General features: G+C 45.4%; 3 protein-coding genes across 4 annotated transcripts; 1 reads left to right on the top strand and 2 right to left on the bottom strand.

Moving 5' to 3' along the window:
• Positions 1-1,899: 1,899 nt before the first annotated feature.
• On the bottom strand, positions 1,900-2,918 carry LOC108007683 (uncharacterized). Its single transcript, XM_017071405.4, has 3 exons — positions 2,741-2,918; positions 2,374-2,688; positions 1,900-2,260 (listed from the first exon to the last, which is right to left on the bottom strand). The coding sequence occupies exons 1-3, from the start codon at positions 2,804-2,806 to the stop codon at positions 2,045-2,047; spliced, it is 597 nt and encodes a 198-aa protein (XP_016926894.2). The 5' UTR covers positions 2,807-2,918; the 3' UTR covers positions 1,900-2,044.
• Positions 2,919-3,001: 83 nt separating this feature from the next.
• Positions 3,002-3,993, top strand: LOC108007689 (uncharacterized). The gene is made up of 2 exons (XM_017071413.4): positions 3,002-3,183; positions 3,245-3,993. Exons 1-2 carry the CDS (start codon positions 3,106-3,108, stop codon positions 3,749-3,751), a joined length of 585 nt encoding a protein of 194 aa, XP_016926902.4. The 5' UTR covers positions 3,002-3,105; the 3' UTR covers positions 3,752-3,993.
• Positions 3,994-10,297: 6,304 nt separating this feature from the next.
• Positions 10,298-14,945, bottom strand: Jhbp6 (Juvenile hormone binding protein 6). Of its 2 annotated transcripts, none has more exons than XM_017071407.4 (5): positions 12,833-14,945; positions 12,400-12,492; positions 12,183-12,336; positions 11,839-12,122; positions 10,298-11,777 (listed from the first exon to the last, which is right to left on the bottom strand). In XM_017071407.4, the coding sequence occupies exons 1-5, from the start codon at positions 12,918-12,920 to the stop codon at positions 11,578-11,580; spliced, it is 819 nt and encodes a 272-aa protein (XP_016926896.1). In that variant the 5' UTR covers positions 12,921-14,945; the 3' UTR covers positions 10,298-11,577. The 2 variants fall into 2 exon arrangements, with proteins under 2 accessions (XP_016926896.1, XP_016926897.1); XM_017071408.4 differs by having other exon boundaries at positions 12,400-12,489; positions 12,833-14,939.
• Between the last annotated feature and the right edge of the window lie 12,723 nt (positions 14,946-27,668).

Genomic DNA, 27,668 nt, shown 5'->3' with positions numbered 1-27,668 from the left:
GAGAGTACGGGTACGTGGTACCGTTCCTGGCACTTTGGCATAGTCTTCCCCTGACCAGTTGCCAGCCATAATATTTATGCGCAGACGTTGCTCAATAAGCTGCTCAAGGATTTATTAGCCAAATGGGGAGATTTGACTGGCTGGCTGGAGTGCTGTTCGGGTCGGCTGTTGGGCTCTGTGGCATATGTGCGTCTTGCCGTCTCACTGAGAGAAATATTCCGAATAATCGACTTTGGATAACCTTTCAACCGATTTAAAAAGGAATCTCGTGTGACAGTGCAGCAACCTCAGTGCCGCGTTAGAGAAATTCTCCTTGTTGGGGCTGAGTCGCAGCCAACTTATTGATGAATGTTTTCAAAACGTTAGCTTTGAATGGCAATTTTTCAAGATTTACTGTGCTGCAATCAGATCAGGCAAACCCTTTGGGATCCGTGGGGCGGAGAAGGGGAGCACAGCTGGGCGACTTGGACAATGAATTTCCTTACACTGGGTGCTCAGTGAGCAGCGAGGCGTTTTGTCGCTTTGTGTGCCTGTCTAATGGAGCTTAAATGGCCGTTGGCTTGACCCCTGAACTTTTCCTCGGCTGGGATAAAGTTTTCCGAGTTTAACAAAGTGAAAACAAATGCATTGTGCGGATTGGATCGAGGGTCGAGAGCTGAGCACAATAAAACTCGCCCTTTTACACCTCTTTTTTGGTGGCTTCTGGCCAGGTAATTGATAAAAGTTGTTTGGGGCAGATTTGTCCAGAGATTTGTATTTTCATTCCCGCCCTATTATCCCCGGTAATTGAAATTGAAATTTTTATTGGGAACCAACGAGTCGGGAGGGAGACAGAGGCCCCGAGAACTTTTTGGCATTCCTCATTGTTACTATCGTTTTATTGCTTCCTCAATAACACCGATGGTGCATCAATATGCCAATCGACAAATGACCAAATAACCAAAACCAAAGCTCGGCAAACTCAAACTCGCATAAATCATACCAAGTGGCACCTTCAATAGGATAAAAAATAGCTAAAAGCGTTTTTAAAATTCGCAAACTGTCACTGTCGGATCACAATAAGCACGACACAAGTCACAAACATTTCATTGCGAGTATATTGAATAATAATTTGATGTTGTGGGCTTTTGTTTCTCTCCAACCCCTACCGCTATGTTGTCCCATTTAAATTCAATTTGGGAATGCTACAAAACCCGAATTGCCTGGTGTCGAAATTCGAAAGCAGCACGTCCAGATCCCGGCATTGAATAATCTGAAAAATTTAATTCGAAATGACATTGATGGTTGTACGAAACACAGATAATTTTAGGCGAGTTTAGAAGACATCCCCGGATCCGAACGAAATCGGGATATTTCCCTTTGAAAATAAACGCTGTTTTATGCAAAATCGTCCAAGTTTTTATTTTTTTATGGAATGGGATGCAATTTTTAAGGCAGTACAATTTACAACAAACTCAACCACTCTGGTATAAATCTATTAATAATTAACAAGACACGCTATAGTCGAGTGCCTCAACTTTAAATACTTTTCACTTTTATCTACTGGTTGTGACGTCATTGACGATGGTCTTTAAATGTAAATTATTACGTATGTAGTCCGATTTTAATAATTTCCGGCGTGTCGGTACTCAGAGTAAAAACTGGTCATCAATCTGGGTTTTTTGCCTATTCATTTTGGTCATTTATGTTGTTATATCAAATTAATATTTTCGAACATATGAAATTGATATTTTCGAGCATATCAATACAGAATTTTTCATACCAGACTGACAACAGTATTCAAACAAACGTTTTTTTGAAGTTTGAGGACGTCTTGTGAGAATTAGAGTGTGCGTGGCAATTAAACTAATTCGGTTGCAAAGGTACACGGAGTTTCGAAAGCCACATTAAGGCGCTACGTAGATTTGCTCTTTATGGGGCAAGTTTATTTGCTTGCTTTCTGGGTAACACCAAGTGACACATGAATAACATTAATTAAATACCGTTGGGACGCACGACTTAGCTGGGTGGCTCATCCGGGGCAGAAACGAGCCCAGCGGAGTTTCTAGGCGATCTTGGGAAGCATTGCAAATATGCCAGGCTTGAGGTTGTTCACGTCCTGGACGACGAACTCCCCGCTGAAGTGATCGTTCATGACCAGAGTGCGCTTCTTGCTGGCGTCGAGGTGCATGGCCTGCCAGACGATTTCGAACTCCAGTTCAGGCAGGATGGCGGTGGTTGGGTCCTCCGGCCACCAGAACTTGTTGATGAAGTAGGAGCCCTGCAATGGACGTTTTAAATGAATGCGGTGCCAACGGTACCGGCCCTGGAACACGACCGAGAGGGGATGGAGGGTCAGCTGGAGCCGCAGCACTAGCAACCCGGTCCACTCACCTTGGCGACGGGGCAGTTCTCGACGATGTTGCCGAACTCGCGGATGAATCCGTGCACGAAGCGGCCCACCGGGGACTTGTTGGCGAATCCCAGGATGCGGCACACGTTCAGGGTGGTGTTCAGAGTGGTGGTGTAGAGCGGGTCCTGCTTGTTGGTGATGCGCACCTCCACGTGGACGTCCACGTCGAGCAGCTCCTGGTGCACCTCCATGCTGAAGTTCAGGTGCGGGTCGCTGCTGTCGTAGACCACCTTGTGGCTGAGGAACTTCTCGTCGCTCCAGATCTTCATTTCCTTGAACTTGGGCCGCATCATTTTCTGGAAAAGCGGTGGGGGGATTAGACTGCAGCCATACTCCACGAGGCCTTACCTCAGCCAGGGAGCCATGGGAAAGGGCCAGGATGACGTGCGCCAGCACCAGGGTGTACAGCAACATTTTGGACCTAGTGGAGTAAACCGACTTCACTGCCTGCTCTCGCCAGGCGGAGTTCTATTTATATGGAAATAGGCTGGGCGAATTTGTGTTCGATCTTATCGAAAATTGACTTAGCATTGAAACAGCTGAATGCTTTTCCAAAGTCCATCCACTTAGTTGACTTAATTCACCATGGCCACGTGCCGCACATAATGTCCGGAGCACTTTGGCGACCATCGGGGCCTGACTAATCTTAATTGCATTCATATAAAAAGTGACTAATTGAAAAAGGGCCAGTCCCAGTGGATAATTGGAGCAAGATGCGCGAGGAGTTCACCCGAAGCTGCTGTGCCTGGGCCCTGATACTGGTGGTGCTCATGCCCGTGACCGGAGCCTGGGTGAGTTGGAGCGGGACTGGTAGAAGCCTGGGTCGAAGCTCTGACTAACCGCCGGGGACAGCGCTCTTTCAAGGTCATCCTCACGAGCATTGACTTCGAGGCCAACGACAAGATCATGGACATCCATGTGGATCTGCAGAACGAGTCGGGTGACTCCAAGCTGAGCATGGAAATCAAGACCCTCGAGGACATAGAGGACGTCGAGCTGGCGGTCGACATTAGCCTGGAGACGGACAAGGGGAACTTCTCCACCCTGATCAACCGCACCCTCAACTTCTGCAAGCTGCTGAAGCAGCGCAGCTCGGACCCGCTGGTGCGCGGGATCTTCGAGGACCTGCTCAAGCACGGCAACCTCTTCAAGGAGTGCCCCATCCGGAGCGGCACCTACAGCCTCACCAACTACAAGGTGGACGAGGAGATGTTGCCCAGCTTTCTGCCGGAGGCCAAGTTCCGGTTCGGCCTGGCGATTTCGAAGCCCAAGAGCGGAATGATAGTGAGGTCCACCATCTACGGGCGCATCGACAAGTCGAAGGGATTCGACAACCTCAAGCGGTTCAGTCTCGGTTGAGAGATGGACAACCTATGTGTTCTATGTACGGAGCCTCCTTTATTTGGAGGAGGCGCAATAAAGCTGCGAGTCCGCCTTGTTTTAGTATTCAAACTGCCTTTTGTCGCACGATTGACGTCGTCATTGTCGCCCATCTTCCGCCATCTTCCTCCGGCCCGGCATCCTCCTTCGTCGCCTCGTCACGTGTTTGCCTGCTCGACTGCGAAATTCACATGTTTACCCGACGGTGACAAGCTGTCTGCAGGCAGCCACCGGCAGCGCAATTGATGACGACGATAATGGCGTCGTAGGGGCTGCTTGATGAGCAACAGACGACAATGATTTAGAGTGTGGGTGGGGCAGCTCCCTGCAGATGCATATTCTGGCGCGCTGATTGGACTGATATCCGTGGGGTGATAGCCTGAGCACAGTACCACACCGGGGAAAATCGAAGGTTAACATGCTCCACCTAGAAATCGAAATCGAAGGGATTCGCCGGCCAAGACTGGGATTTTGTCTGGAAATTTAAATGGTGGCTAAGGAGGTTACGTCATAAAACTTAAGATCCCATCCTAAAGTTTTACAACCAATCTTATGTTGGGAGAAATTGGTTCTTACTGGTGCATAGTGCATGTCAAAACGTCCAGCGTTAAATCATATTCGAACGCACAAAGTGGCTGTGCTGAGACAACATAATTACGAGAGCGGTTTTATCGGTATTCTCATAAAATTTCATGTTCACGTTTTTAGAAATTTACATGTTTTTAGATGGTGTCATACGCCCGAGGGACTGTGACACCTTTTGAGTGGGCGTTATGACTTGCACCCATATTATAACCGTTACTCGTAGAGTGAAAAGGTTTGTTATATTTGTTGATAGTATCAAATAATACCTCCGCTTAAAAGAGGTAGAAGGAATCTTTTTCGACCATGTATTGTATATATATTCTTGATCAGGATAACTAGCCGAGTCGATCTAGCTATGTCCTGTATGTCCGTCTGTCTGTCTGTCGTTTGTGGTGAGATCTCTAAAACTACAAATACTTGAAAATTGGTATTAAGCATTTAGATTCTTGGGGTTTCTGCACATCGTAAGTTTGTATCATCTGAGTGCCGCGCCCACATTTTAAATATTTTGAAAATGTTTAAATGTGTTAATTTAATACCCACCTACATCTACACAATAATTCATTAATAAGTTATAAGCAAAAAAAGGAATAGATGCTTGGTGGAGTGTTGTGTACAATCTCGGAAACAGCCGATTTGCTGCATGCATATCTCCATCTCTCTCGCATTCCCTTTGGCTGAGCAACGGATATCTGGTAGTGGATGCCATGGAATATAGCGTTTTATTGTGCTTAAACTGTGATTAATTTACTTCTTATGCCCTTTATTTCCTAAAAGATGTGATTATAGCCAATATGTTTAGAGTTCAGGGAATAAACAAAAATCATTTGAGGCAATATACCATACAATTAACTATCACAACCCATGATGATATGAAATTTAACTTTAAAAAATCGAGACGAATTAATGAACAAAGGCATGGAAGGGTGTCATAGTAAGTTTTATTCTTGAACTAAGATTAACATTTTCTCAGTGCAGAACCGCATGGTTGGTCCTTGTTTAACTGCACCGAATTACCCAAACATGCCACGTAATAAGGCATACAACTGAAGGAGCAGGAACTTTTCGCACAAGTTTGGAGGCGATAATAAAAACTTGCGAATATTTAAAATTTTTCTGGAGCACAGTCCTAGAAAGGGCAATCTTTGGGGATTCTCCCTTCCAGAGTTTCTGTAATTAAGGATGCACTGCACATCGCTCGAGCTGAGAGTCGTTGACAGCAGCTAAAGTCGCGTTAAGGCCCATGAGTCACTTGATGAGTGAGAAAAAAGCTAACTTTTTTACCCACACTATACGTATATCTAAGCGGAGTATCGCCCTCAACCGGCGATAAATCTTCCGTAGAAAAGTGCAATAACTTAGAGGAGAGCGGTTCCTTTGAGCTTCCCGTTCAGTACATCATTTCGGGGCGCGAACTTAATTGCGCGAACAGTACACGTCAGAGCGTTACTCTGAATAATGGATACGTTAACAGAAACTGAAGCGCTCGGCATTAGGTCTAAAAATTCCCAGGCTTCTGTGAGAGTTTCATTGAGCCGTTCGCCTCAGTTTAGGGTCAACACAAGTCCCTTACTCCGCCGAAAGCCTTCCACTTCTCTTCTGTCCCCTCGGCAGGTGACTGAAAATGAAATGTATGCAATTTTCGTATCGGTTGAATTGTCCAAATTAAATTTGTTATATAAAAATGTTAATTTTTTGCTGTCCTGCTCTGTTCTGTTGCTTATTTTCTGCATTTGCTGTATACGCATTTCAATTATCGACATTTGAGTGACTTTTATTGAATTTATTTGGTTCGCTTCACCTTCGGCGTTTGTCGAAAGTCAGCTCCAACCAATAAAATGGATGCGATCCGCGGTTTTTTCGGCTTTAAGGTTATCAATTATTATTGTCACATTGTCGCAGATTGACTTGGGTTCTCGGGCTGGGGATTTCCGAGCGAGGGGGTGGAGTCGTTCTGGCCACAAATCTTTAATTCCCATCAGGTGCACAAATAAAACGCGAATCTATTGCCATTGCCGGTTGAAATCCGTTTCCAAATTGCATTTAAATAGAGTTCTTTTGGAATAACCGGCGCATACATTATGCCAGAAAATAAATCGAGTTGGGTTTCGATCAACCAAAGGGAAGACTGAAAATTGGGGACCGCGAAATTGGGTTAGATATGCTAATCGATCGAAAAGAGGAGGGAATATTAATGAATGGCGAAAAAGTCTAAGGCCCAATTACCGATTCATGGTTATTATGAAAGACAGTTCCCAGTTATGATTAGGCGGGTTCGTTGACCTGCTCATAGCTGTCAATTCCAGCGGACTCTCTCTTGATTACATCATAACTCATTGCCAGCGACTCCCCCTACATTTTAATTGGGTCTCGGCCAGACCTTAACCCCGAAATCGGGGGAAGCCGATCTCCGTTCTGTGGGTTAGCAAAGTCTGGCCGAATTTGAATTCGAACTCGCTTGGCGGCGATCTGCAATCGAAATCACAAATTTAGCCCCGCACACAGTTGGAATGCAAATGACGCCCTCGGGCGGCAAACACTGTCGAAAAAGAAAGGCGAAGGGGCGTCAAACTATATTTGCAGTCTCTCGGGGTCCAAGAGCTGAATATTCGTAGACCCATTGCAAAAATTTCGACTGTCCTGGGTTCAATGGCCCGGCGAAAGTTTCTCCTTTCGCGAAAGCTTAAGTGAATTGAAATTTAAAGTTTTTTGAAATGCCGCGGGCCGAAGATTGTTCAACTATGAAAATCCACTTATAAAAATTATGTTAATTGCGATGAGCAGGAGGCACGGCCGGATAAAATGGATTCTTATTAAATCAGGACGAGCCAAGGGACTTTTGCTGGGAATAAAGGATGAGGCATAAGTAGCATAACTGACAGACAATCGGCAAACAAACAGATTGCCAAAAATAACAGGCGACGGCAGTGGGCAACAGTTTCCCAAGTGAATTTTATGAAATCCTGCGCTTCTTAGCCATTCCTTGGGGTAGTCGGGTAGTTGGCGGAGATTGAGGCAGTCAAAAGCCTTCGACTCAGCTCAATATTTGCACTCCGAGGCATTTGCCAGCTGGGAGTTAATTTCCACAGTCCTGGCATCTCTGTCCTGTACATCATTGGCTTCGCCTGCTCGGGTTCAGACATCATGAAGCGCTGGGCAAACAAAGGCTGAGCAAATTTTGTAATCAGTTTTTGCCAAAGTTCTTAATGCATTTAAAATAAAGTGATATCTCTGCCTTATAAAATAGAGCCAGTCCCTCAATGGGACTGCCTTCCCAGAGGTGAGCCCCCCGGAGCTGCGACTCCTCGGTCCACACTTAAAATGCGCATAAAGAACTGCCTTGAATCGAAGGAATTTATCTGGTCCTGCACGCAAATTTTATGCTCCTTAGTGCCGACGGCGATGGCGACGACGAGCTTATTGCAATTGCTACAAATTTTTACATAAATTTACGCTATGACAACGCTCCGCCCGGTCCTTCGTGTTCCTAGTTCGCATCCCTCTTACATCCTGGCATTATGCAAGGGCCGTTAGCATTTTCCCTATTTTTATGAGTTTTTTTGGCTTCTGTTTGAGCAATTTTTCGCCAGGTGGAAATCCACTTTCAATTGTTTGGGTATCTGCCTCTGGCGTCCTGGAGGTTTACATATTGCTCATTTCAGCAGCTCCTTGCGCAGAGGTGGGCGGCAGCCTCCTCTTATTGCCGCTGCCTGTTGAAGTGTAAACATTTTCGCAGAAGGTGTAAATAAAACCTTGTAGGGCGGTGCGTCTGCCGGCGGCATCCTTGGGCGTCGCCCGTTATCCTTGGCGGAAGTCTGCTAAGCTGCTGCCGCTCCTTGATTGCTTGTTCCGTTCGCGATTGGGGAGGTCTGTGTGTCAACAAATTGTCGCAAATAAGCCAAACACCCGGAATGTTGATGGGGCTGGGCTCTCCCAGTCCCCCCCCCCCCCGCATTCCTTAAAATCTGCTGCGATTCAAATGACAATGACCAGCAATTGGCCTAATGGCCTACCCATCGATTTGGCCCGAAATGTTGTTTATTTTTACGAGATTAGCATTAACGCGGTGGAGCTCGAAAATTGCCAGCGAACCACAAAACGGTGCGTTCTATTTTCCACTTACGTGTATATGCAAAATTGATGCCAACAACTCAATAACTTTGAATAAATGAGCAGCTCTATTGCACAGTGGGCTTAATGACCGCTGAAAGTAAGGACTCTTTTTGGTTATAATGTGTAAGTTTTCAGATGCAACAAATCTAGATCTATATGATGAATTATAACTCAATTTGTCGTCTTAATTTCATCTAGTACGCGTAATAATCCAAAAATGAATATCTTCCCCGTGGCATATGGTCAGAAATCGCCAGGACAACCTTATCCTGGCACTTCCACAGCATCCATGAAGCCCCGGCCCATCATCCCGGTGCACTTCCCCAGCTGCAGGGGCGGCGAGTGGGGAGGGGTCCTGTGTGGTGTCTATTTAATTACAATTGTCGCTGTCGCCGCAATCCGTGTCCTGTGCAACGGCAACTGCAATTAACGCACTCGGCCTTTGGGAGCTGGCTGCTGGCTGCTGGATGCTGTTAACTGCAGGATGCAGGATGCAGGATGTTGCTGGCTGGGAGCGCAGTATCGGAGCCGGCCGTGTCTGGGTCCTTCCACGGCTTTATCTCCGCCGGGGGCGGGGCTGCGGGGTTAAGGGGGCTGGGCTGGGCGATTATTTTACGCTCAATTATTGTTAAATATTTCACAAAATGCGAATATTTATTTTAACATGGCAAATTGGCCCGGTTGGAGCTGGTGTCATGTCCGTGTTTCGGTTTGCCGGCCGAGTGTCCTAATGAGATTGCAATTATTTGGCCATAAATTCGTATTATTCGGGCTTTAAAGTTCATGCACTCCTGTGTGGCACATTTTTACGCCGCTGTTGTTTGGTGTGTTGCTGCTGCCGGAGAATTAACCCTTGTGAAATGACAGCATTTAATTTGAAATTATGTATTAATTAATTTGCCCATAGCAGTGGACATTATAATTAAATGTTTAATTTATGGCTTCTAATGGGACCGTTATTTAAGCGAATATCTGTATAATCGGAAAGTTCAGTAAGAGGGCATAAGCGGATTGTATATCTGGATGCCCTTGGGTTTTTATACACAGAAAGAACTTCTTTTTTCAAACCTACCAATGAAATAATAAATCCATAGAATGGCATATTTTAACCAATGAAGTGGCTACTCCTACGTATGAACTAAGGCTACAGTTACCATTTGAAGTAAATAGTAGGTATATTTTACTAAGCATGCAGTAATTTTAAACACCCTTGCCTTTCGTATATCCGCATGTGTCCTGTATAAACGATCGCGTTAAACTTGTAAAATCCTCAAAATATAATGGTTTCCAAATTTTGGCAGTCAACAGTGAGCAGAATGTTTAGAGGGAGATTACTTTAAAACAAGTTAAAATTATAAATATTTTACTGGCCTTTTATTATTTGACATAAGAAAATTTTAAAAATAGTAGTTATTCAGAAAGTTTTTACAGACTGCCGTTAGATTAAGTAAGACAATTTGACAAATTAAAATTCTGAAAGGGTATTTTGTTAATGAAAGTTAAAAAATCGATTCAACTCTTTCTGTCATTATTAAAATTATATTTTCTTTCTTGCCCAGCATTTCCTTTTTAATTAGGTTCAGCCAATTAGTAAAAAATAAAGCAAAAGTCATAAGCCGGTTAGCATCGAAGTCAAGTGATGTTTAGCCACGCATGTAAAGTATTCGTACAACTACGACGTCAATAAAAAATGAAAGGCAACAAGTATAATTACAATAACTTTACAACAGTTTATAAACGCTCGTGCCTAAAAGAATGCTTGTTAATTTGCAGAAAACTAAAATTAAGAAACTTATATCGGATAGCTAAGCTTGCGTTTTTGTCTTGTTTTCCACTGATACAGACAACTTTAACCCGATTTAAAAGAACCACAGATAATAATATCGTATTAGGATACACTATAATATTAAAGATAGACTTGTTTGCGGACCCTTTAACCACTCGGCGCATACTTTTAGGCTGAGCAAAGCCGGGGCCACAGTTAAAGGGGGCAGCAGAGGCGGGGAAAAGGGGCGAAAGTCGATGCACAGTCACAGCAAATATTGAACAACATTGGCTGGGAATATTGAAATACTTTCGGCGACGGCGACTGATTCCGCACTTCGGACCCGGACTCCCCACCCTGGATAGTTTTTCCTCCGTGTTTGTCTTCTGGCTTTTTCTGCTCTGCCCATTGTCAACTGGTGGTCCTTTTCGGGGTGCCCTCCATACTTTGTGGCCCGAATCGTGCTGTTGTTTGTTTACCTTGTGTGCAAACTGCATTTCGGGGCTGCCTTCGGTCCAGGAGCCAGCGAATTTATTGCAATCACGCACGGGATTTGTCGCTTTGGTTTTGGCCGTCTCGCAGTCGGAAAAAAGGAAAACTCGAAGGTTAGGGAGGGAGGGAAAGGCGGCGGAAACCGCAGAATTTTGCAACTAAAATGGCGAAACGCAATGCGCATTAAATTTAAACTAATTGTTCGGCATTTGTAATGGTTGCCGCTGCGCCAAACGTTTAATTGCGGCTGCAGCATCAGCAGTTGCAGCAAATTATTGGCAGGCTACAAGCGCCATGGCCGAAAAAAGCATGCATAAAAAATGTAAATTAATTTGGGGTCTGGGACTGTTTTTGCGGCAATTAATTCGAACACGCGGCTCCGCCTTTAGTTCTGGTTCTGGTTCCGGTTTTGACTTTGCCATATGTGCGGTTTCCCGCAGGGGAATCCCCATCCCCTCCCCAACTCGCGGATAACGGCCTTATTTGCAGAATGCAGTTGTGCAACGCAAGTGTACCACTGTGTGTTTTTTATCGAGGCGGGCCTAGCCATCGTTTGCAGACTGTCTGCGGAGTGACGTCTATCCTGATATATTTGCAGGACTCGGCCAAACAATGTCTGATTAAGGTGCCGCCATTAGTTTTTCACTTTTCCCTTCCAGACGACTCTTCCCGGCTAAGGCAACAGCTGACCGACACTAATGCCTTCGGGAAACCTTTTTGCAAGCCCTCCATGTGGGCTGCTCCATTGCAAAGGGTCGCTTCGAGTTTTCCCACAGACTTTATTGGCTGGACTACAGCAACACCTTCCCCCGATCCCCGATCCCCATTCCCATGTTCCCGGACCGTTTCCTCATTTCGGCTTCGGCTTGGCCCTTCCATAGAGCTGCTCCGGCGTCGGGATGTCGGCCACAAAGAAGTTGGCCGGAATGAAGTGGAATATCTTCTTCAGCACGTCCAGGAGAATGTCCTCGATGGTCTGGGTGATGACCGTGTACAGGGCGTCGGCCAGCATCCGCCAGTTGTCGTTGAAGAACTTGTTGGTGCTGTCCTCTGCGGTCGGAGACATTCGGAAGATCATGAGTGAGAAGGGTCATGGGGCGCGGATACTCACCCAGCTGCTTGTTGCCATTGAACAGGTTGGAGAAGTAGGACTTGAGGCCGTCCATCTTGAAGTCCACGTGCAGGCTGGTCACGTTGTAGAACGTGAAGCCGCCCTTGGAGTAGAGACGCGTCTTCGTGTGCATGGTCACCGTCATGTTCTCCGCGTCCAGGAACACCTGCCCCTTGCCGTTCAAGGGGATGAGCAGGATGCGGCCGAACAGGCTGTAGTCCGCCTGGAGCTTCATCTCGGGCAGCGTGAAGGTGGTCTTCCAGCTGTAGTCCTTCTTGAACACCCTGCAAAGTGGATGATGCATTGTCTCGGAACTCGCAACTCGGAACCAAGCTTCCACTCACTGGCTCTCCAAGACGTTCGTGTGCCCGAACCCAATGATCTTGACGTTGGCCAGCTCCACCTTGAGGTTGATCGCGTTGCTGTTGCCCTGGGTGATCCGGATGCGGTTGAGATAGAAGGGGTCGAAGCTCTTGATGCTGGTGAGCCCGGGAATGCCTGGGAGTCGGAACCAGATGGTCAACAAAGAACCCCCACCTTAAGTCCACCAAGGATACCCACCATCGTTCAGCTTGTCGAACAGCTGCTGAATGCTGTGGGTCGAGCAGTTCACAAAGTCCTTGTCGGCTATCCTACACTCTTTGATGTAATCTGCTGCGGTTCGATTAGAAGTTTGTTCAGTTCAGTTCGGTTCAATTCGTATCAGTGTCGATCAGTTTCGAGTGCGAGTGCGAGTAAGGCAAACCAAATACACACAGAGAATTCAGAGAAACAAATCCGGTTTAGTGGTGCAATATTTTTGGCGCAATTCGAACAGCGAGTTTCAGCTGCTAAGCGAGTTAGTCACAAATGTGTGTTAGCCAAGACCGAGGATTGTTAAAGCTCTTCAAGGACGTGTGTCTTAGGGGTACGCGGCTCTTAACAACTAATGAGTAGTGAGTGTTGCGCCATCCTCCGTTGTTGGTCTTTCGACCCCGGGGCAGGCGGCACTTACGCGGCTCGGTCAAAAACCCATCGTCGCCTCGAACTACGCAAGTGGCCAATGCCACCAGCAGCACAATCCGTTCCAAGAGTGCCATCATCGTGTTTGTTCGATTTTGGGGTCAATACTTGGGGAACTGACCGCACTGCCCAATGCCGACCAACGTCAACGAGCAGCAAATGGAAACTAAATGAAACCACTTGCGATTTTCATATTTCTGCGCGGCATTCGTTTGGCGGAAAAACTTGATTCGAGTGGCTTGTGGAAATTTCGCAATCCATCGGCATCGTTATCGCGCACCGCTGGTTAGTTGGCCAATTGTCGGGCCGCCAGAGAACAGTAGTCCGCCAGCTGAGCTCTCGCAGTAGAGCTGCTGCAGTCGCCAGCTTCTTTCGTCATCGATCTCCAGCCTCGCATGGGATCAGATCGGATGGCTGCGGAGGAAGCATGGGGAAAGTCTTCAATGAAAACAAATCACGCAAGTGCGGAGTCGTGCCGATGTTGACACTTGACTGCAAGTTGCAACACATCGTGCGCAAACAGTTCTATTGACGACTTGGAAACTAACCCCAACTTGGCCAGTCGTCAGGTGGAAACTGGAAGCATGGCTAAGGCGGAGAGGGCCAACAAGTTCAGGGGAATTACTGTCCGTCAAGCGAGGTCTTAGGTCCCAGGAAAGCAAGACTCGCTCGGACGTGGCCGGCTAAGACCCATATATCAGGATAGATGTCAGGGCAGCCCCGTCTAGTCCACTTGAAAGCCTTTCAAAAAAGTTGGGAAGAAAAGCTCCTCGAGAAGTCAGCAGTTTTTCGTTGCTCCGTCCGTTTTGAAAAGGCAATCAGCCAAGTTGTGAAGAGCTGGAAAAATTATTTATCGATGTCATTTATTTAAATAGTTCTTGCTAAATTTAGAGTAAGTGCATGAATAATTCGCATTTATTACTAACTGCAATGAGTTCACTGGCTTGGGAACTTGTTAAAAACTTTGAAAATGAGCATCCCATTTGGCCTATCCGAATATAATCACCAGGAATGGTGAGCTGACCGAATTGTCGAATAGAGTCCGGCAGTATAATTAAGTCCTAAAACAATGAAGCAACGATTCTGGGTGATAATCAGAGCAGCTTCCCAAAAAGTCTATAAGGGGTTGCGTTTGGGTGTCCTTCAGAACTCATAACGCGTCCGAGCGTCTGGCTTTAATTCCCATTCGAAGTCAGGCTTCCCAGGCAGCAAAATCCTGCCAAATTTCTGGCAAGTTAATTTGCATGAAGTGGAGTGGCAAACAGGAAAAGGGCAGCGAGACAAATAAAGGCGCAACCGGTGAGAGAGCTCCCGGTGGGGAAGAGCAAATATTAATCCGCAAAAAGGAATTGTCACAAATTGTGTGTCCGGGCTTCCTTTTCCCAGCAGCGTAGCTCGTGTCCCTTTCGAAGGGGCCCATTAACGCCGAGTCCTGCGACCCCTTTCGGCCAGGCTGCTGCTCCGGGAGATTCCTCGTCGGTCTGGTTTTTTCTGTTGGGGCAAACAACAGCTGCAGCTGTAGCAAAAAGGACAAAAGGACAGCTGAGTTGAGTGGGAAGGAGAGGGGTTTGTCGGGGCCGCTGATTGTTTCAAATCGCAAGTTTGGCTTACCTTTTGGGGAATTAATTTGCCAAATAAACGCTGACAAAATGCAGGCAACTGGACAAGGACAAAGCCAAAAGGGCCGGCCGTGGCCAGAGATCCAACTAATAGGATTTTGATGATAGTTGCTCGGCTGTGCTTCCTTTTTTGCACGAGCAGGGCCTTCCTTTGGCATTGCAGTGTGGCTGCCATAATCAATTTTTGGCCAGTTTCTGTCGGCCTCAACCCTAAACCCTCAACCTCCCGACCTTTCCCTTCCCGCCGAACCACTGAGACGGTTGTAGCTCGTGACCCATGAAATGAGTTTTGCCATGTGTGAGACCGGTACGGGGGTGGGTGCCAAATGAAATGGGCAGAGGAACGGCCAACTGAGCCGCAAAACCAAAAGCTGCGGCACATTTTGTATTCATGACTTTCTCTCTTTTTGCCCCTGCTACCAGCAAGCATAAATGCCAGGGATACGAACTCCATTTCGAATGTCCTTGCTCTGCTGGTTCCTGATAGCATAGTTTTGTAGCCTCCTTGGAAACACCATGGCTGCCGAATTAAAATAATTATTCGAAAATAATAGATATTATTAATACATGTCCATCCACGTGAATATTGCATTGGTAAAAAAAACCTGTAACTGACTATACTCTGCCTGTACGTTGAATTTACAAGAGCTAAAATATGACTAGAATAGTATTACCTAAAATATTAAATGTTAAGCAAGAACGTTAACGTTACCTTATCAAGGTATGAACAAATAAAAACAAAGCAAAGTGGCCAAGTTTAATGTCAGTAACTCTTACATATTTAACACTAACACTTTATACGATTGGGAAAGTTTCAATTAAGCTTTTAATATCGTTTAGTGATGCTGATCATGAATATAAATACTTTATAGTATAAACTGTGGCGCCCACAGTTTTGATGATAGAATAAAAGTGTTAGCTGGAACGTGTTGCTCTCCTAAATACCTATAGATTTACCTAAAAAAAAGTTGGGTCCATCTCCCTTTTGCTGCCATTATCTGAGTAACGGGTATCTGATAGATAGATTGCAAGAAATAAGCACCGTATAAACACTGTACTTCCAGCCGGGGTCAAACTCAATTGGATATTTGTGGTGCTGCAGCCCTGATAAAAATAAATCTCCCTTTCACGTTTTCCTGGTTCTCCTCTAGCCCTTTTAATGTGTCTGAGATTGTGGTGGCATTATAATTAATTTTGGTGGCCCAAATATGTAAATTTTTGATTACGAGAGCAGTAAACAGAAATGGAAAATAATATGCATAAATATTACGCATACGCACTGCCAGCGAATGCAGAGTCCCCAAAAAACGGTTTCTGTCCCTCTAAGCGGCTTAAATTGACAGGTTTCCGTAAAATGGGGCTTGTGGAACGGGAAAGGGAGGACGAAAGGTGGGGAGGTCCAGTTTCCTCATCGAGAGCATGTGTGACCACGCCGGACGCCGAGCTGCGAGTTCATCAACTGAGCTGCAACTTTGACTCGTTATGACCGGGAAAACTTTCGGTTCTCTTGTTGTCCTTCGTTAGGTTTTTTATTCGCGACTTTTCGACTGCAACTTTCAATGAAATTCCATAATAGTTTTTGCGAGCGCTGCCAACTTTGCATAGATTAGCTGCAAACAGAATATAAAAAGCAGGATAGCGTTGAAGGGAAAAAGTTGCCTGTGGCATAGCGCCATGCTTGACTTTTGGTGAATTATTTAATTAGCGAGCAGCGGGGACAACTTTTCCGGGTGCTTAATTAATCACTGTGGTTTTTTACGTTTTAATCCGATCCGCTTATTTTCGTAGTAATTTGTTTACTTTTCATTTGTAACGCCCATATGAAAAAACCAACAGTTCAATTTCCAGGAAACTAAAAGTACATTCCCTTCTAAAGTCTGTAAAGTTTTCATTCAAGCAAACCGCGATGTATGTTTAAACTATTTATAAACAAAATTCCACATATGACTCTGGCTCCAAACAGAAGCACGACAAGAAAGCCAAGTAAATTTGCCCAGACCAAACAGAAGAGTTTGACTAAGTCTACGCCCAAAGAAAACCTATTAGTTGTGTGCTATATGAAACCGGCGGCCGAGCCTAGCAACTAAAACTATAAATTTACCCCTTGGAGCAAGTAGATGACGGACGAGGCCAGACAAACTGAGCCGGGCAAAGTTTAGAATAAACACCAACATTTCGAATGCCGCCAGGCCAAACGTCCACATATCCAAGGCTATATTCAACTATGTGTTTGTCTTACGCAGAGTTTGTGGCAAATGTCTTGCCGAAGTCATCTCGGCTATCTTAAGGCATCATCATTTTCGGGAAACCCTGGCAAATAATTTGAAAAATCAACATCTGACATTCAGACGTCGCATGGCGACAATTTGCCCCAAAAGGAGACTTGCCCCAAAGTTTGCGTTGCATTTACGTCACCCACAGCCCAGTTCTCAGCGCGATTGTTGCGGCGATGGGTTGGCCTTGAAAAGTCAGATTTGGAAAACATACTTTTGCCATTTTCGAAAATCGCACTTCGGCTCTTGTTGGCTCCGTCCTTGTTTGCGTACCGCGCTGTTGTTGCTACTTGAGCACTGAAGTAGATGAAAGGCTTTTGGGTTCTGCCAGGGCGTGGACCTGAACGCGAATCGGGGTGGCTGTTTACTTTAGCGGCGGGTGCGGTATCTTTTTTGCTGCCATCCGACTCTAAACTCGTGTAGCTCCCAAAGCTCGAGTGTGTTTGCCAATTGAAATGCTAGACAAAGTATCTATAGGGCGGCTTGGCGTGGGCTGATGATGATGTCGATGAATGCCACAGATGTATAGATGGATATAAATGGGGTAGCCCGCTGGCGGGAAAAGAGAGCAGTGATTCAAGACTTGAAACAACAATTGATTTAAAGTCTTTGGGAAAAATAACTTTAAGTGCCTGAAAGGAGTGGAGGTAATATGCCAAAGATAATATAGACCAGATAATATAGCCTTTTTATAGTCATTGCCACTACTGTTTGCGCCTTTTCTTAGTTTGGCCAATCCAATTTATTATTTCCTAACAGTTAAAAGCTTGCGATTCAATAACATCTGCACTACAATCATTAATAATAAATAATTGGTAAGAAAAAAGGTAACATTGTGTAACTTCTTACAAACTAAAACAAGATAGAACGCTAGAGTCGAGTGCGTCGCCTATCAGATACCCGTTACTCAGCTAACAAATTTTCAAATAAAATTACATTGCATATTTTTTGGCGCAGCGCCACCTAGTTGGCGTCACCTAGCGTTTGGAATCGGTACCACTTACAAAGCAATGCCTTTATCATATATTAACTTTTTAAATAATATTGCGATTGTAATGATTATTGAAATGTAGATAGGCATTGATCAACAAAATCAATTTTAACTTACACCAAAAAAAAGTTCCAAATTGTGGGCGCTAGAAACGTATTAGCGTTTGTGGGCATTAGAGTGGGCGTGGCACTCTGATGAAACAATCTTGCGCTGCGCAGGAAGCCCAGGAATCTTAACGTTTAATTCCAACATTCTGGCTCTTAAAGTTTCCGAGATCTTAAGTTTCATACGGACAGATAGACGGACATTGCTAGATCGGCTGGACTAGTAATTCTGATCAAGAATATAAGTGCTTGTTTTTTACATTCTTTCGAAGAATCTAGCATACCCTTTTTCTCAACAGGAAATGGGTATAACAAAGAAAAAAAAATGGACAATAAGTGCTTTTTGTCAGTTAGCATGTTACCTTTACAATAGATTCCAGAAAAGTCTAACAAGTGACCATAACAGAAAGGACAAAATAATACAGCATATAAAAAGTAATACAAGAGAATACGCCTATTATATACCCGTTAGTCAGCTAATGGAAGTGCAAGAGGGATGGCGATATGCATGCAGCGATTCGGATGACTTCACTAAATCGCAACATAGCCTACAGTGCCACCTAGCGTTGGATATAAATATTTAATGAATGAATAAAAAATTTCTCATTTAAATTTTGACAAAATTTTAAAAAAATATGTGTGTTGGTCAATCGAAAGGTATTGATAAGAACAATACATTTTATTCTAGCTTTAAAATTGCAGGAGCCAAAGTTTGAACGGCTTGTGGGTATGTCATTTTCCGCTGTGTGTGAAGATAAGGAATCTAAATCTGAAATCTCAACTCTCTAGCTCTTATAGTTTTCAAGATCACAGTGCTCACTCGGCTAGAGGCTACCTTCTTCCTGTTACACATTTTTCCCCGAACACAATATACCCTAAAATATAAAATCAATATTGAGAAATTAATAAAATTTTTTTTTGTTCCTAGTCTATGATACAAAAATATGAATAATCATCAATTAATATATTATTTAAATAAATTGTAATTAAAGTCGAAAGACAACTTATTCGAAAGGCCCAGCTAAATAAATGTCAGAAACATGTTCTGCAAGTTCAAATAATTGAAGCGACATCAACATCGCAATACGCACAAAATTTGCTTCTGGTTTGGCAACGAAAATTTTATGCTGAGCGCGTGAAAATTAATTAAAATATTCCCTTGTAACTGCCAAACGCCGTCGGAGCATAACTGAATTTTAATTGAACGCAATCAATGCGAATTTATGAAAGCTGGTAGCCCTCCGTGGCCCTCCCCCAATCCGGCCCACAACCTGCAGGCATCCGATTTGCACGGGTCCAAAGGCTCCCTGGCAATTGGCGTTAATTTGTCTGCCGAGAAAATATTGAACAGAAAAATCAACTTTACCTTTCGGATTTCAATTGAACTGCGACCTGCTTAGAGACGGGCCAGGGCCAGGGACAAGGGCTCTGAAAAACTTAATTAAATGCATGGAATTCGCTTTGGGCTGGCTTGGGGGGTTTACGGTTGCCCAATGAATATTTATGCGTGTTAAAGGATTTCAAACAGTCTGGGAGAGTAGAATATCATAGTTCGGGTGGATTGCATGTGAAATGCAATTAAATAAATTTAAACGCCATCTCAGCTCACCTCGAGGGCCCTTCGAATATTTATTCAGATTTTAAAGCCCGTAAGTGCAGGGCATAAAAATAAATTCACAGTCCGCAGCAGTCGGAGCAGCAGCCAAGTCGAAATGAAATAAATCGAGTAAAATCAGTGTGACAGCAAGGAACAATTTAAGCATGTTGGACAGGATAAGCCTTTTGAGAGCGGCCCTTGGAGGGGCAAGGTGTCTGTGACAATGCAGTAGTGCCGCTTGAGAGGTGGAGAGGGGGGCACTGCAGTTTACACACAGTTGCCAGCGAGACATGGTCGTAGATTCCCCGGCAAAAAGGATTTGGATTTGGAGAGCCAAACGAACCGAAAAGCGAACACGACACGAGGCGAGATGAGACGAGACGAGCGGCGCAGGACGAAATGTTCTAATGCAATTGCCGCCCCTGTGTGCGTGCGGCTGCGTCAGTGTCTGTATCTGTGTCTGCGCCTGCATCTGTGTCTGTGTCCGCACACATGCAGTTGCAGCCTTGTAAGCACTCGCTTGTGTCTGTGAGTGTAATTGATTTTATCGGTCATGTTAATTTTGATTAAATATGCAAATCGACGATACAAATTCTCATTTGTCGCCCACTGACAGAGTGAGAGCCGCTCACGTGCGAGTAGATTACCTTGGAGGGGGTGGGGGATGCCAAGGCCCCGGGGAGGGGGTCTATGCCTGGTACTGGCAGAGGTGTGCCCGTGACACGCTTTGCTTTTTGAGCTAGAAGATATAGATATCTTACCAAATTTATATACTTACAGTGTTTGCATTGTAGCGTAGTGGTCATAGGACAGCAAAACTAACAGTAAATCAATCTGTAAGTCTTCCTTATGAAAAACTTTAAAAAATTCCAAAGGCTTTTTTAATATTTGAAGCTTACCCTTTTATAAAGTATTTTTTTATTTTTAATTTAATGTACACTTTAAACCTGAAAATACTTAGTGAAGCACTAGATTGTTCTTATTGAAAAAACTAAGCCCGTTTTCCGACTAGATTTGTGTAAAAAGCCAACATATAGGACGTTTTTAATAGTCGAAGCAATAAATTAACTCGTGCTAGGAAAAGTTCTTACCAAAATTTGTATATTCATTCGAATGCTTACTCTAATTGTATAAATATTAATATTTTATTATTAATATTTATTATTTAGGCTGTTTAAAATATATTTTTCAAGGTAATTGTGTTAATGTGCTAAATAAGCTTTCCAAGTTACGTTAAATCGGATTCAAAATCAGATCGAATCGACAAAATTGATCGAAAGTAAAACTCTGAACCGTCCATAGGATACGTAAACGTACAATAATTAAGGGAAACCATAGACGGACTGAACTCATAACTTCTTCCTCGAACCTGGGCAACGTGCTTCCCTAAGCCACGATTCACGGTTGCAACGCTGGTGGAAGGGCTCCCAGTGACAGTTATTATGTTACGGTATTATCTCGTTATTTATGCAGCAGATGACAAATGCAATTTGTTGTTTGCACACCGAACCTGGACCAGGAAGCATCGAGCATCGGGCATAGAGCCTGGCAACTGGCAGCCCCGAAAATGGATGCAAGCACATGATAATTTCCAATCATTTGAATAATCTCCTCCTGGCTGGCCGTCCTCCACCTCCATCTCCAAACTCGATCCCGTCGATGTCCGTGTTCGCTGTGCGCTGTGAAAATATTAGCTTAAGAAAATGTCTAACGAGCTCTACGTGCTGCGGCATTCGAAAGTGTCTGCCTCTCCTCCTGGGCCACCCACCCACTCCTCGGTGGGCGGCGTGTTCAGGGCCTTAGGTGAGTGGCCGGTGGGCGTGGGCGATGGGCGTGACCACGCCTATTAGCTTCGGTGAGGACATTGGTTGACTTTCGTGCGGTTTTTGTGTATTGATTAAAATTGCTGGCCAAATGCGAAATTGACACATGAGATGCATGGACAATTAGCAAACGTTTGGAAAGGGCGAGACTGTGATACGAAGGGCACGGTGTTTGTCCGAGGAGGGGGGTACTTACACCTTCTGAACTTTGCCCTGGCCATCTATCAGGGCCCAAGCTCCAATCGAGTCCCCACGCTATCGCTACGCTGGGTGCATAGCTTGTTTGCCTATGTCCAAATGCCTAATCATAAATCGAAATCTTTCTTTAAAAGTGGAACGCGACAACAACATTGTACGCCCGTATATATCTTATCGGGGGCTACGGACGGCTCTAAATTAAAACAACCTTCTGGCGATCGCATATAATATAAATTGGAATGGTATATAAAAAAGTCAGCGTAGCTCGAGTACAGTCCCCACTAAGGTCTACTTTTGCCCGCAGGTGTCGCCTTCGGGGGAAGTTTTTCAGGAGCCTCCTAGGAAATATTGAGTAATGGCTTATTCGGGGAACAGAAAATATGCAGTTCTCAACGACATTTTAATAGATCAGGGGCTCTGCCAGATGATTGATGGCGGAAGATTTTGAAAGCGGGCCGGAAACTCTCTTCAGCAAGTGCTGTCTTTCAGACTCTGCTCCTCCAAAGGCCCAACTGGATTGGAATTGCAGTAGAAATAGAAATAGACGCGCGGCATATCTAATTGCCGTGCCAAGAGCCTGACAAATGATGCTGCCTGCCGGTGAATGTCCTCTCCCTGCCCCTCCCCCTTTCCATTTCCCCCCAGTCCACACCCACAAATGTTGCTCCCATTTTCACGCTGCAATTGTTGCCTATGGCCTTTTTCTCACCGGCTGGCGGACTGACAGACTGACTCTGGCGAAATGACTGCGCAAAGGCAGCCTAGTCAAAAGGGCCTGGATGGGAGGCTCAGCCCCCAGGGAGCCCAGGGAACCCTCGGAACCGAACTGAACTGAACTGAGCCGAACCGACTGTGTGAATGGTGTCATTAAACGATTTTTCATTGCAAGCTGCCGCAGGTGAAATGTGTTCGTGCTGTGTGTGACTTTTTAGCGGTCCACGACCTTTGGCCCTTTAATCTCTTGAATCGCATTTGTGTTGCGGGAGGTGGAACATATTTGTGCTTCTCTCCACTTGCCCGGAAATTGAAAATCAACTCACCTGGAGCGGAAATTATTATTTCTTTATTTATTGACGGGTTTTCCTTACTGGCCTCGCCCGGGATTCCGTTTCAGACAAGTTTTCACCCCGATTCTGAACGAGGCATTGTTCGGCCTCTTTCGCCACCCGTACCCTCACAGATATGCAGTTTTGAATACATTTTACAATCGGAACACGTAGTTTTTAATCAATTTTACGTGCTGGTAATCGTCCAAAAAGAACGCTTCAATGGAAAATGGCCTTAAATGGTTGGCGGTCGCTACTATTGCAAGCCCATGTTATCGTTCAGGAAGTGTTAGTCAAGAAGACAGATCTTTCGTAAGCTGTACTTGCGCTTGGATTTCCCTGTTTGGTAACATGTGCAAACACAGTACTCGAGCTATCGATGCGCTATCAATGAGGAAATACTTATAAAGTTGCAAAACTGTGTCGCGCAAGTCATAAAATGAAAATATCCCCGAAACAATGTCGGCAGGAAAGTCAAATAAAGATAGTACTAGGCATTGTACTAACAGGCAAGAAGGAAGGCTCTTAATTTAGCTCGGTGAGAGTGTCAGACTGTCATATGGAAGTTTCAAAGCTTTCGTTTTTGCGCAAGAAACCTCTATTTGTGGGACTTATGACCCGGACAGGTCCCAAGTCAAGAAGTTTACTCACGGCTTATCGGAGCGCCAAAGGGGTCATATCGACGTGTGTATATACTTTTTACTTTGAATCGAGATAAGATATGGCCGCATTCTTTTAGTACACCCGAAAGCGAGCCGCAACGAAATCGTAAAAAGAAATTCGTCGCCTGCTTACCTAGAATTATTATTTGATGGCCATGTGGCCAAAGTTGCCTTATATAACCACATAGTTACAGTCTAAGACGGAAATAGCCAAGCAAGCGATCGATAAGACAAGAAATGTGGGTTAATACTCACGGACCTCTTGCGATCGATGGAAAGTAAATTCCAGCAATGTGCTATAGTAGCTATCTTACTTATGAAAAAGTGTTCGGAGTGCCACCCTTCGAGATTAGGATCTCGAGCAACATCATATAGGCATATCGGAAATTTACAATATTTGATTATCCCATGAAATCGAATTTTCAATTCCCAAATGTGACGGCTGCCATCTCTTTCTCAGCTAGCGCTCATGCGATCGGCATGTATCGAAGGTGCCCGACTTTATCTTATCTCGAAAAAATGCCTGGTAGGTGCCTCAGTGGAAGCATGTACATCGTCGATCGGTAACACATCCTCAAATATACGGTTTGGGTTTTCTTATCGACGACCTTTTTACACAATTTCTATTGCTTCGAGACCGTCACTCTCTGGTTTCTTTGTTTGCTCGCTTCCGACCACATTGCACTATCAAGATGGAGAGACAGTTTTCGGACCTCGCTTATCGGCTAGGTTCCCGGGAAGATATCGGAGTTTACCAGGGATCCGTTCCTCCCTGGTACTCGCCCTAACCCTTCCCGTCAGCCCACGGAGCGAGCCCCAACCTGTTTGCCCTATCTGCCGGGCGTATTAGACGTGTTTATCCAGCACACATTCGTCATGAGTTCGTCATATCTGCCCTGAAGAGCAGTCGATGGTTCCCACTGCTCACTCGCTCGCCGAGGTATCGATAAGAGTCCCAATCCAAATCCAGCTATCTGGCCGCACGCACACTTTCGCACCTAAAGGTAAAGCAAATAAAAATCGCTCCCCAGATAAGGAGTATCGTATAAAAAGCAATATCTATGAATATATGTCATTATTTCGTTATTGAACTCCGAAGTGTGCAGTGCGCTCGAGTCGCGCTTGTGGTGCTCCTGGTCATGCGGGTGTGGTGTTATGTGCTTGGTGGATTAAAGTGTTCATTATCGCGTTGTCCTCAAGGATTTCCTCGATCGGCGTGTCTTTGGCAAGTAGAATAGCAGGCTTATCACATGTTTTATTCAATCCGCTGTGAGATTCTTCTATTCTACTTTCGACAACACCCGAACACATCACCTAACTACGAGTGCAATTTAAGGTAACTGACAGAAAGCAAAACGAGAGCGGTAGAGTTTCTAGCAGCTAACGTATATCGTAGCTCATATCGTATATTTTTTATCTGCCTGCGAGTTGTCTCTTTTTCCTTTCTATCAGTCTAACCACTCTGCTGAGTCACCATTTCCCCGAAACGGGGAGCGTCGTTATCCGTTGAAAAAAGCTCGTGGGCTGGAGCCCCTGGCTTCGTGCTGATCTCATTGCCGCCCACTTAGCCCCTTCAGAGACCATGTGATAGTCGGGTCGCTTATCACCGATTTAGTTGCCACTCTTTATAGAGACCTGTGCTGGTGAAATCAACTGGGACTTGTCGCCACTTTTCTTGATAAGCAATCGCGGTTCGTTTCGCACTTTATTAAATGCCATTATGGGGTCTCGATAAGGAGTCACTGAGTTTGGGGATCTTAACTTGGGTAAAAAACCCAAAATAGGAGGTGACACAGAAGTCTCCTTCGGATGGGAAGTTATTGATACACTTAGGAATTCCACCCGGTTTTCGCGCAAAGAATTAGACCCATCTTACCCATTTTGGAGGCCTTTCTAATGTGGAAAATACAAATTCCCATTCAGTAACCCATTTCCTAAGTCCACTTTCGTTTACTTGATGCCCCAAGCCAAGTTGAAGTTAACGACAGTTTACGACTCACGTATCCTGCCATCTCCCCCTTTGCTGGATAAAAAATAAGCGCCTATATCCATGTCATTTGTCTGTCTGCTCCAGTCGCTCCAGCTCGCTCCCTTTTGACTTCGCCAGTCAACATAATGAAAATGCAATTAATTTTTTCCAGCCATTTCTTTTCCAGCCCAATCCACGGTTCTCAAAGCTGACGCCTCGTCTGTGCCCGGCTCCACTCCGTCCCCATCCCCACCCTTTTCAGCCATCCGATGCTGTTGCAATATTATGACTCCTGCTGTTTGTTCCGACAGCCGGCGGAGGGAAGGGCCGGGTGCGGGGGAAAAGCGGCAAAAGAAATGTTTATTGTGAAGCATTTTCTATGGCGATTGCAATGCCTCTCTGCCCTTTCACCCGGCCAGCGGCAGCCATTCGCATTAAATGAGGAAACCAATTATTCGCGCTTATAAAGATTTACCGCCACAGAGCCGCACATACAGCCCGGCAGTTAGACAGTTGGAGATATAGATGCGAGTGCTCCAACTCCGATGCCCCACTCGCCTCTGTTTTGTTTCGCTTTTAATGGGAGCACTCCGCGCGGCCGCAGGCTCGCTGATTAAAGCCGGGGATTGCATCGCAGGGTGTCCTGGGGAGCGGGATGCAGCACTCCGAGTGGGCCCCAATATGGGATAGAGTCGAAGAGCAGTAATTACTTAAAAGTATACAAAGGGAAATCGGCTGGTAACGCTTTCTTAGGGCCATCATCCACTTCCACTTATCCCTAATGCGGCCACAATTTCCTGTTGTCCGAAAAACATTTTCGCAGGAATTTTGCTCATTTCTGATGGCAAATGCCCGGCGCGGCCAATTTGGGGCGCATAGTCGCCGGGCGAGACAAAGGCCTACTCAAGGGCCCCGTCTGGGCATCCTTCTTGGAGTCCTGCCGCTGGCATAACTTGTCATTTGTCTTGGACACTCCGGCGCAGGAAAAGCGGAGCGAAATCCCGCTGAAATTACCTTTCATTTTGTCATCAAAAACCACTTGAAGGGGGCATCCACGAGTCGGAAGCAGGCGTCAGAAGTCGCTCGCCGGGTGTCCGGTCCTTTCCTGTCCTGTCCTTAGGGGTAGTCTGTAGTCTACCACAGCAATTACAGACGTTAATGTCCCTGCCCTACCCGTTGGATCTCCGATTTTGGCTTAAAGTCTTTCAGACCCGGCTTCCGGTTCGCCTTGGCCGGCTCCTTTCGGCTTTTGCTTTTATGCGACCCTTTGTGCGATGCACTTCCTGAAACCGAAAGCGTATTGGGAGCCGGGCGCCGACCTGCGGAATGGATGGAAGAAGCCCGCCGAGCTGAGCTGAAACAGAAGCGTTAAATTAAAACGTAAATACCACTTAGCCGGGCTATAAAGCAAGTGGCCTCGCCGGCCCTACCTGTAATCAGTGGGTAATTAAGCGGAGGAGCGAAAAGTGAGCAGGACACCTTGGGATTGCTTAATTTGTGCAACCTGATTTAATGACTGAGCAGAGCTGGTCGCAGGACTCGGGAGGCGACCGGAAGGAGTCCGCCACCCAACTCGGCGGAACTCGAGCCAGGGGAGCGAAGTTAATTTCATGGGACGCTTATCACGAGCCAAACTATAAATAAGCTTCTAAACATTCGTTTTGACAGCTTCATCTGCTCGCAATGTGCATCCACACCGAAAAAGTACAGTACCGCCTCGGGGAGGATGTGGCCCCGCAGTCAAAGTTTTTTACACTTCTTGTGCTCGGCGCTGGAGTTGGGTGGGCGAGGACGATGTTGCAGCGGCTGCAGAGTGTGCAAAAAATTCTAAACTGCAATAAATTCATCAAATGTGCAATGAAACATGCTGTAATGTCACGCCCACGGCCCCATCCATCCTGGCCACTCGTTCCGTATCTGCGGGGACCCCGTCGCCGCTAACTCCATTAAATGTGCTCCCTTTTGGCCCGGAATTGGGTGATATTTTGTAGGCAAATGTGCAATAAATTGTACATGTTTGTGCCCGAGTGGGAGGGCAACGTCCCGAGGACCACGGACCATGGTGATGTGGCAGCTGTGGAACGGCGCCCGTTGCAAATTTGTGAAGCCCCAACGAGCTGGGTTCGTCGAAAAACTTGTCCGCTGCACGCCTGTCAACTTTTATAAGTGTTTTTGCAGATTGTTTTTCGTCCCGAATGCTTTTTCTATGGGACATTTTTTGGTTGGGAACCGAAAAAATTCAGGGAAGCGATAACGGTAGCATGCAGCGAATGCAATTTAGTGGGTGGGTGAAAGGACCAGATAATGAAACATGGATGCGAAAACTTGGGAAGAAGTGAAATCATAAACTAAGCCAGGAAAGCCAACCTTCTCAGGCATACGGGAAGATAAGTGTAATTTCTCTAATGGCTCAATCAATTTGGTGACCTTAAATAAACGATCGATCAGTTGAATAAAATTAACTTCCATTATTACTTGGTTTGTGTGGTTGCAGAATTGGTAAGATCAATTTTCAATTAAATTGATTCAATACTTGGTGTATTTAT

Source organism: Drosophila suzukii, chromosome 3 (assembly GCF_043229965.1).
Source record: "Drosophila suzukii chromosome 3, CBGP_Dsuzu_IsoJpt1.0, whole genome shotgun sequence".
Lineage (NCBI taxonomy): Eukaryota > Metazoa > Arthropoda > Insecta > Diptera > Drosophilidae > Drosophila > Drosophila suzukii.
The sequence above is the reverse complement of the archived record's forward strand: the minus strand, read 5'-3'. Positions and strand labels throughout refer to the sequence as shown.

Bases quoted from the DNA above. Each gene is read 5' to 3' on its own strand.
- LOC108007689 (XM_017071413.4), top strand. From the start codon at position 3,106: ATGCGCGAGGAGTTCACCCGAAGCTGCTGTGCCTGGGCCCTGATACTG. The intron at 3,184-3,244 runs GTGAGTTGGAGC...CGCCGGGGACAG, and splicing joins TGCCCGTGACCGGAGCCTGG to CGCTCTTTCAAGGTCATCCT.
- LOC108007683 (XM_017071405.4), bottom strand. From the start codon at position 2,806: ATGTTGCTGTACACCCTGGTGCTGGCGCACGTCATCCTGGCCCTTTCC. The intron at 2,689-2,740 runs GTAAGGCCTCGT...CCGCTTTTCCAG, and splicing joins CCCATGGCTCCCTGGCTGAG to AAAATGATGCGGCCCAAGTT. The intron at 2,261-2,373 runs GTGAGTGGACCG...CGTCCATTGCAG, and splicing joins AGAACTGCCCCGTCGCCAAG to GGCTCCTACTTCATCAACAA.
- Jhbp6 (XM_017071407.4), bottom strand. From the start codon at position 12,920: ATGATGGCACTCTTGGAACGGATTGTGCTGCTGGTGGCATTGGCCACT. The intron at 12,493-12,832 runs GTAAGTGCCGCC...ATCGAACCGCAG, and splicing joins TGGGTTTTTGACCGAGCCGC to CAGATTACATCAAAGAGTGT. The intron at 12,337-12,399 runs GTGGGTATCCTT...TCCGACTCCCAG, and splicing joins GTTCGACAAGCTGAACGATG to GCATTCCCGGGCTCACCAGC.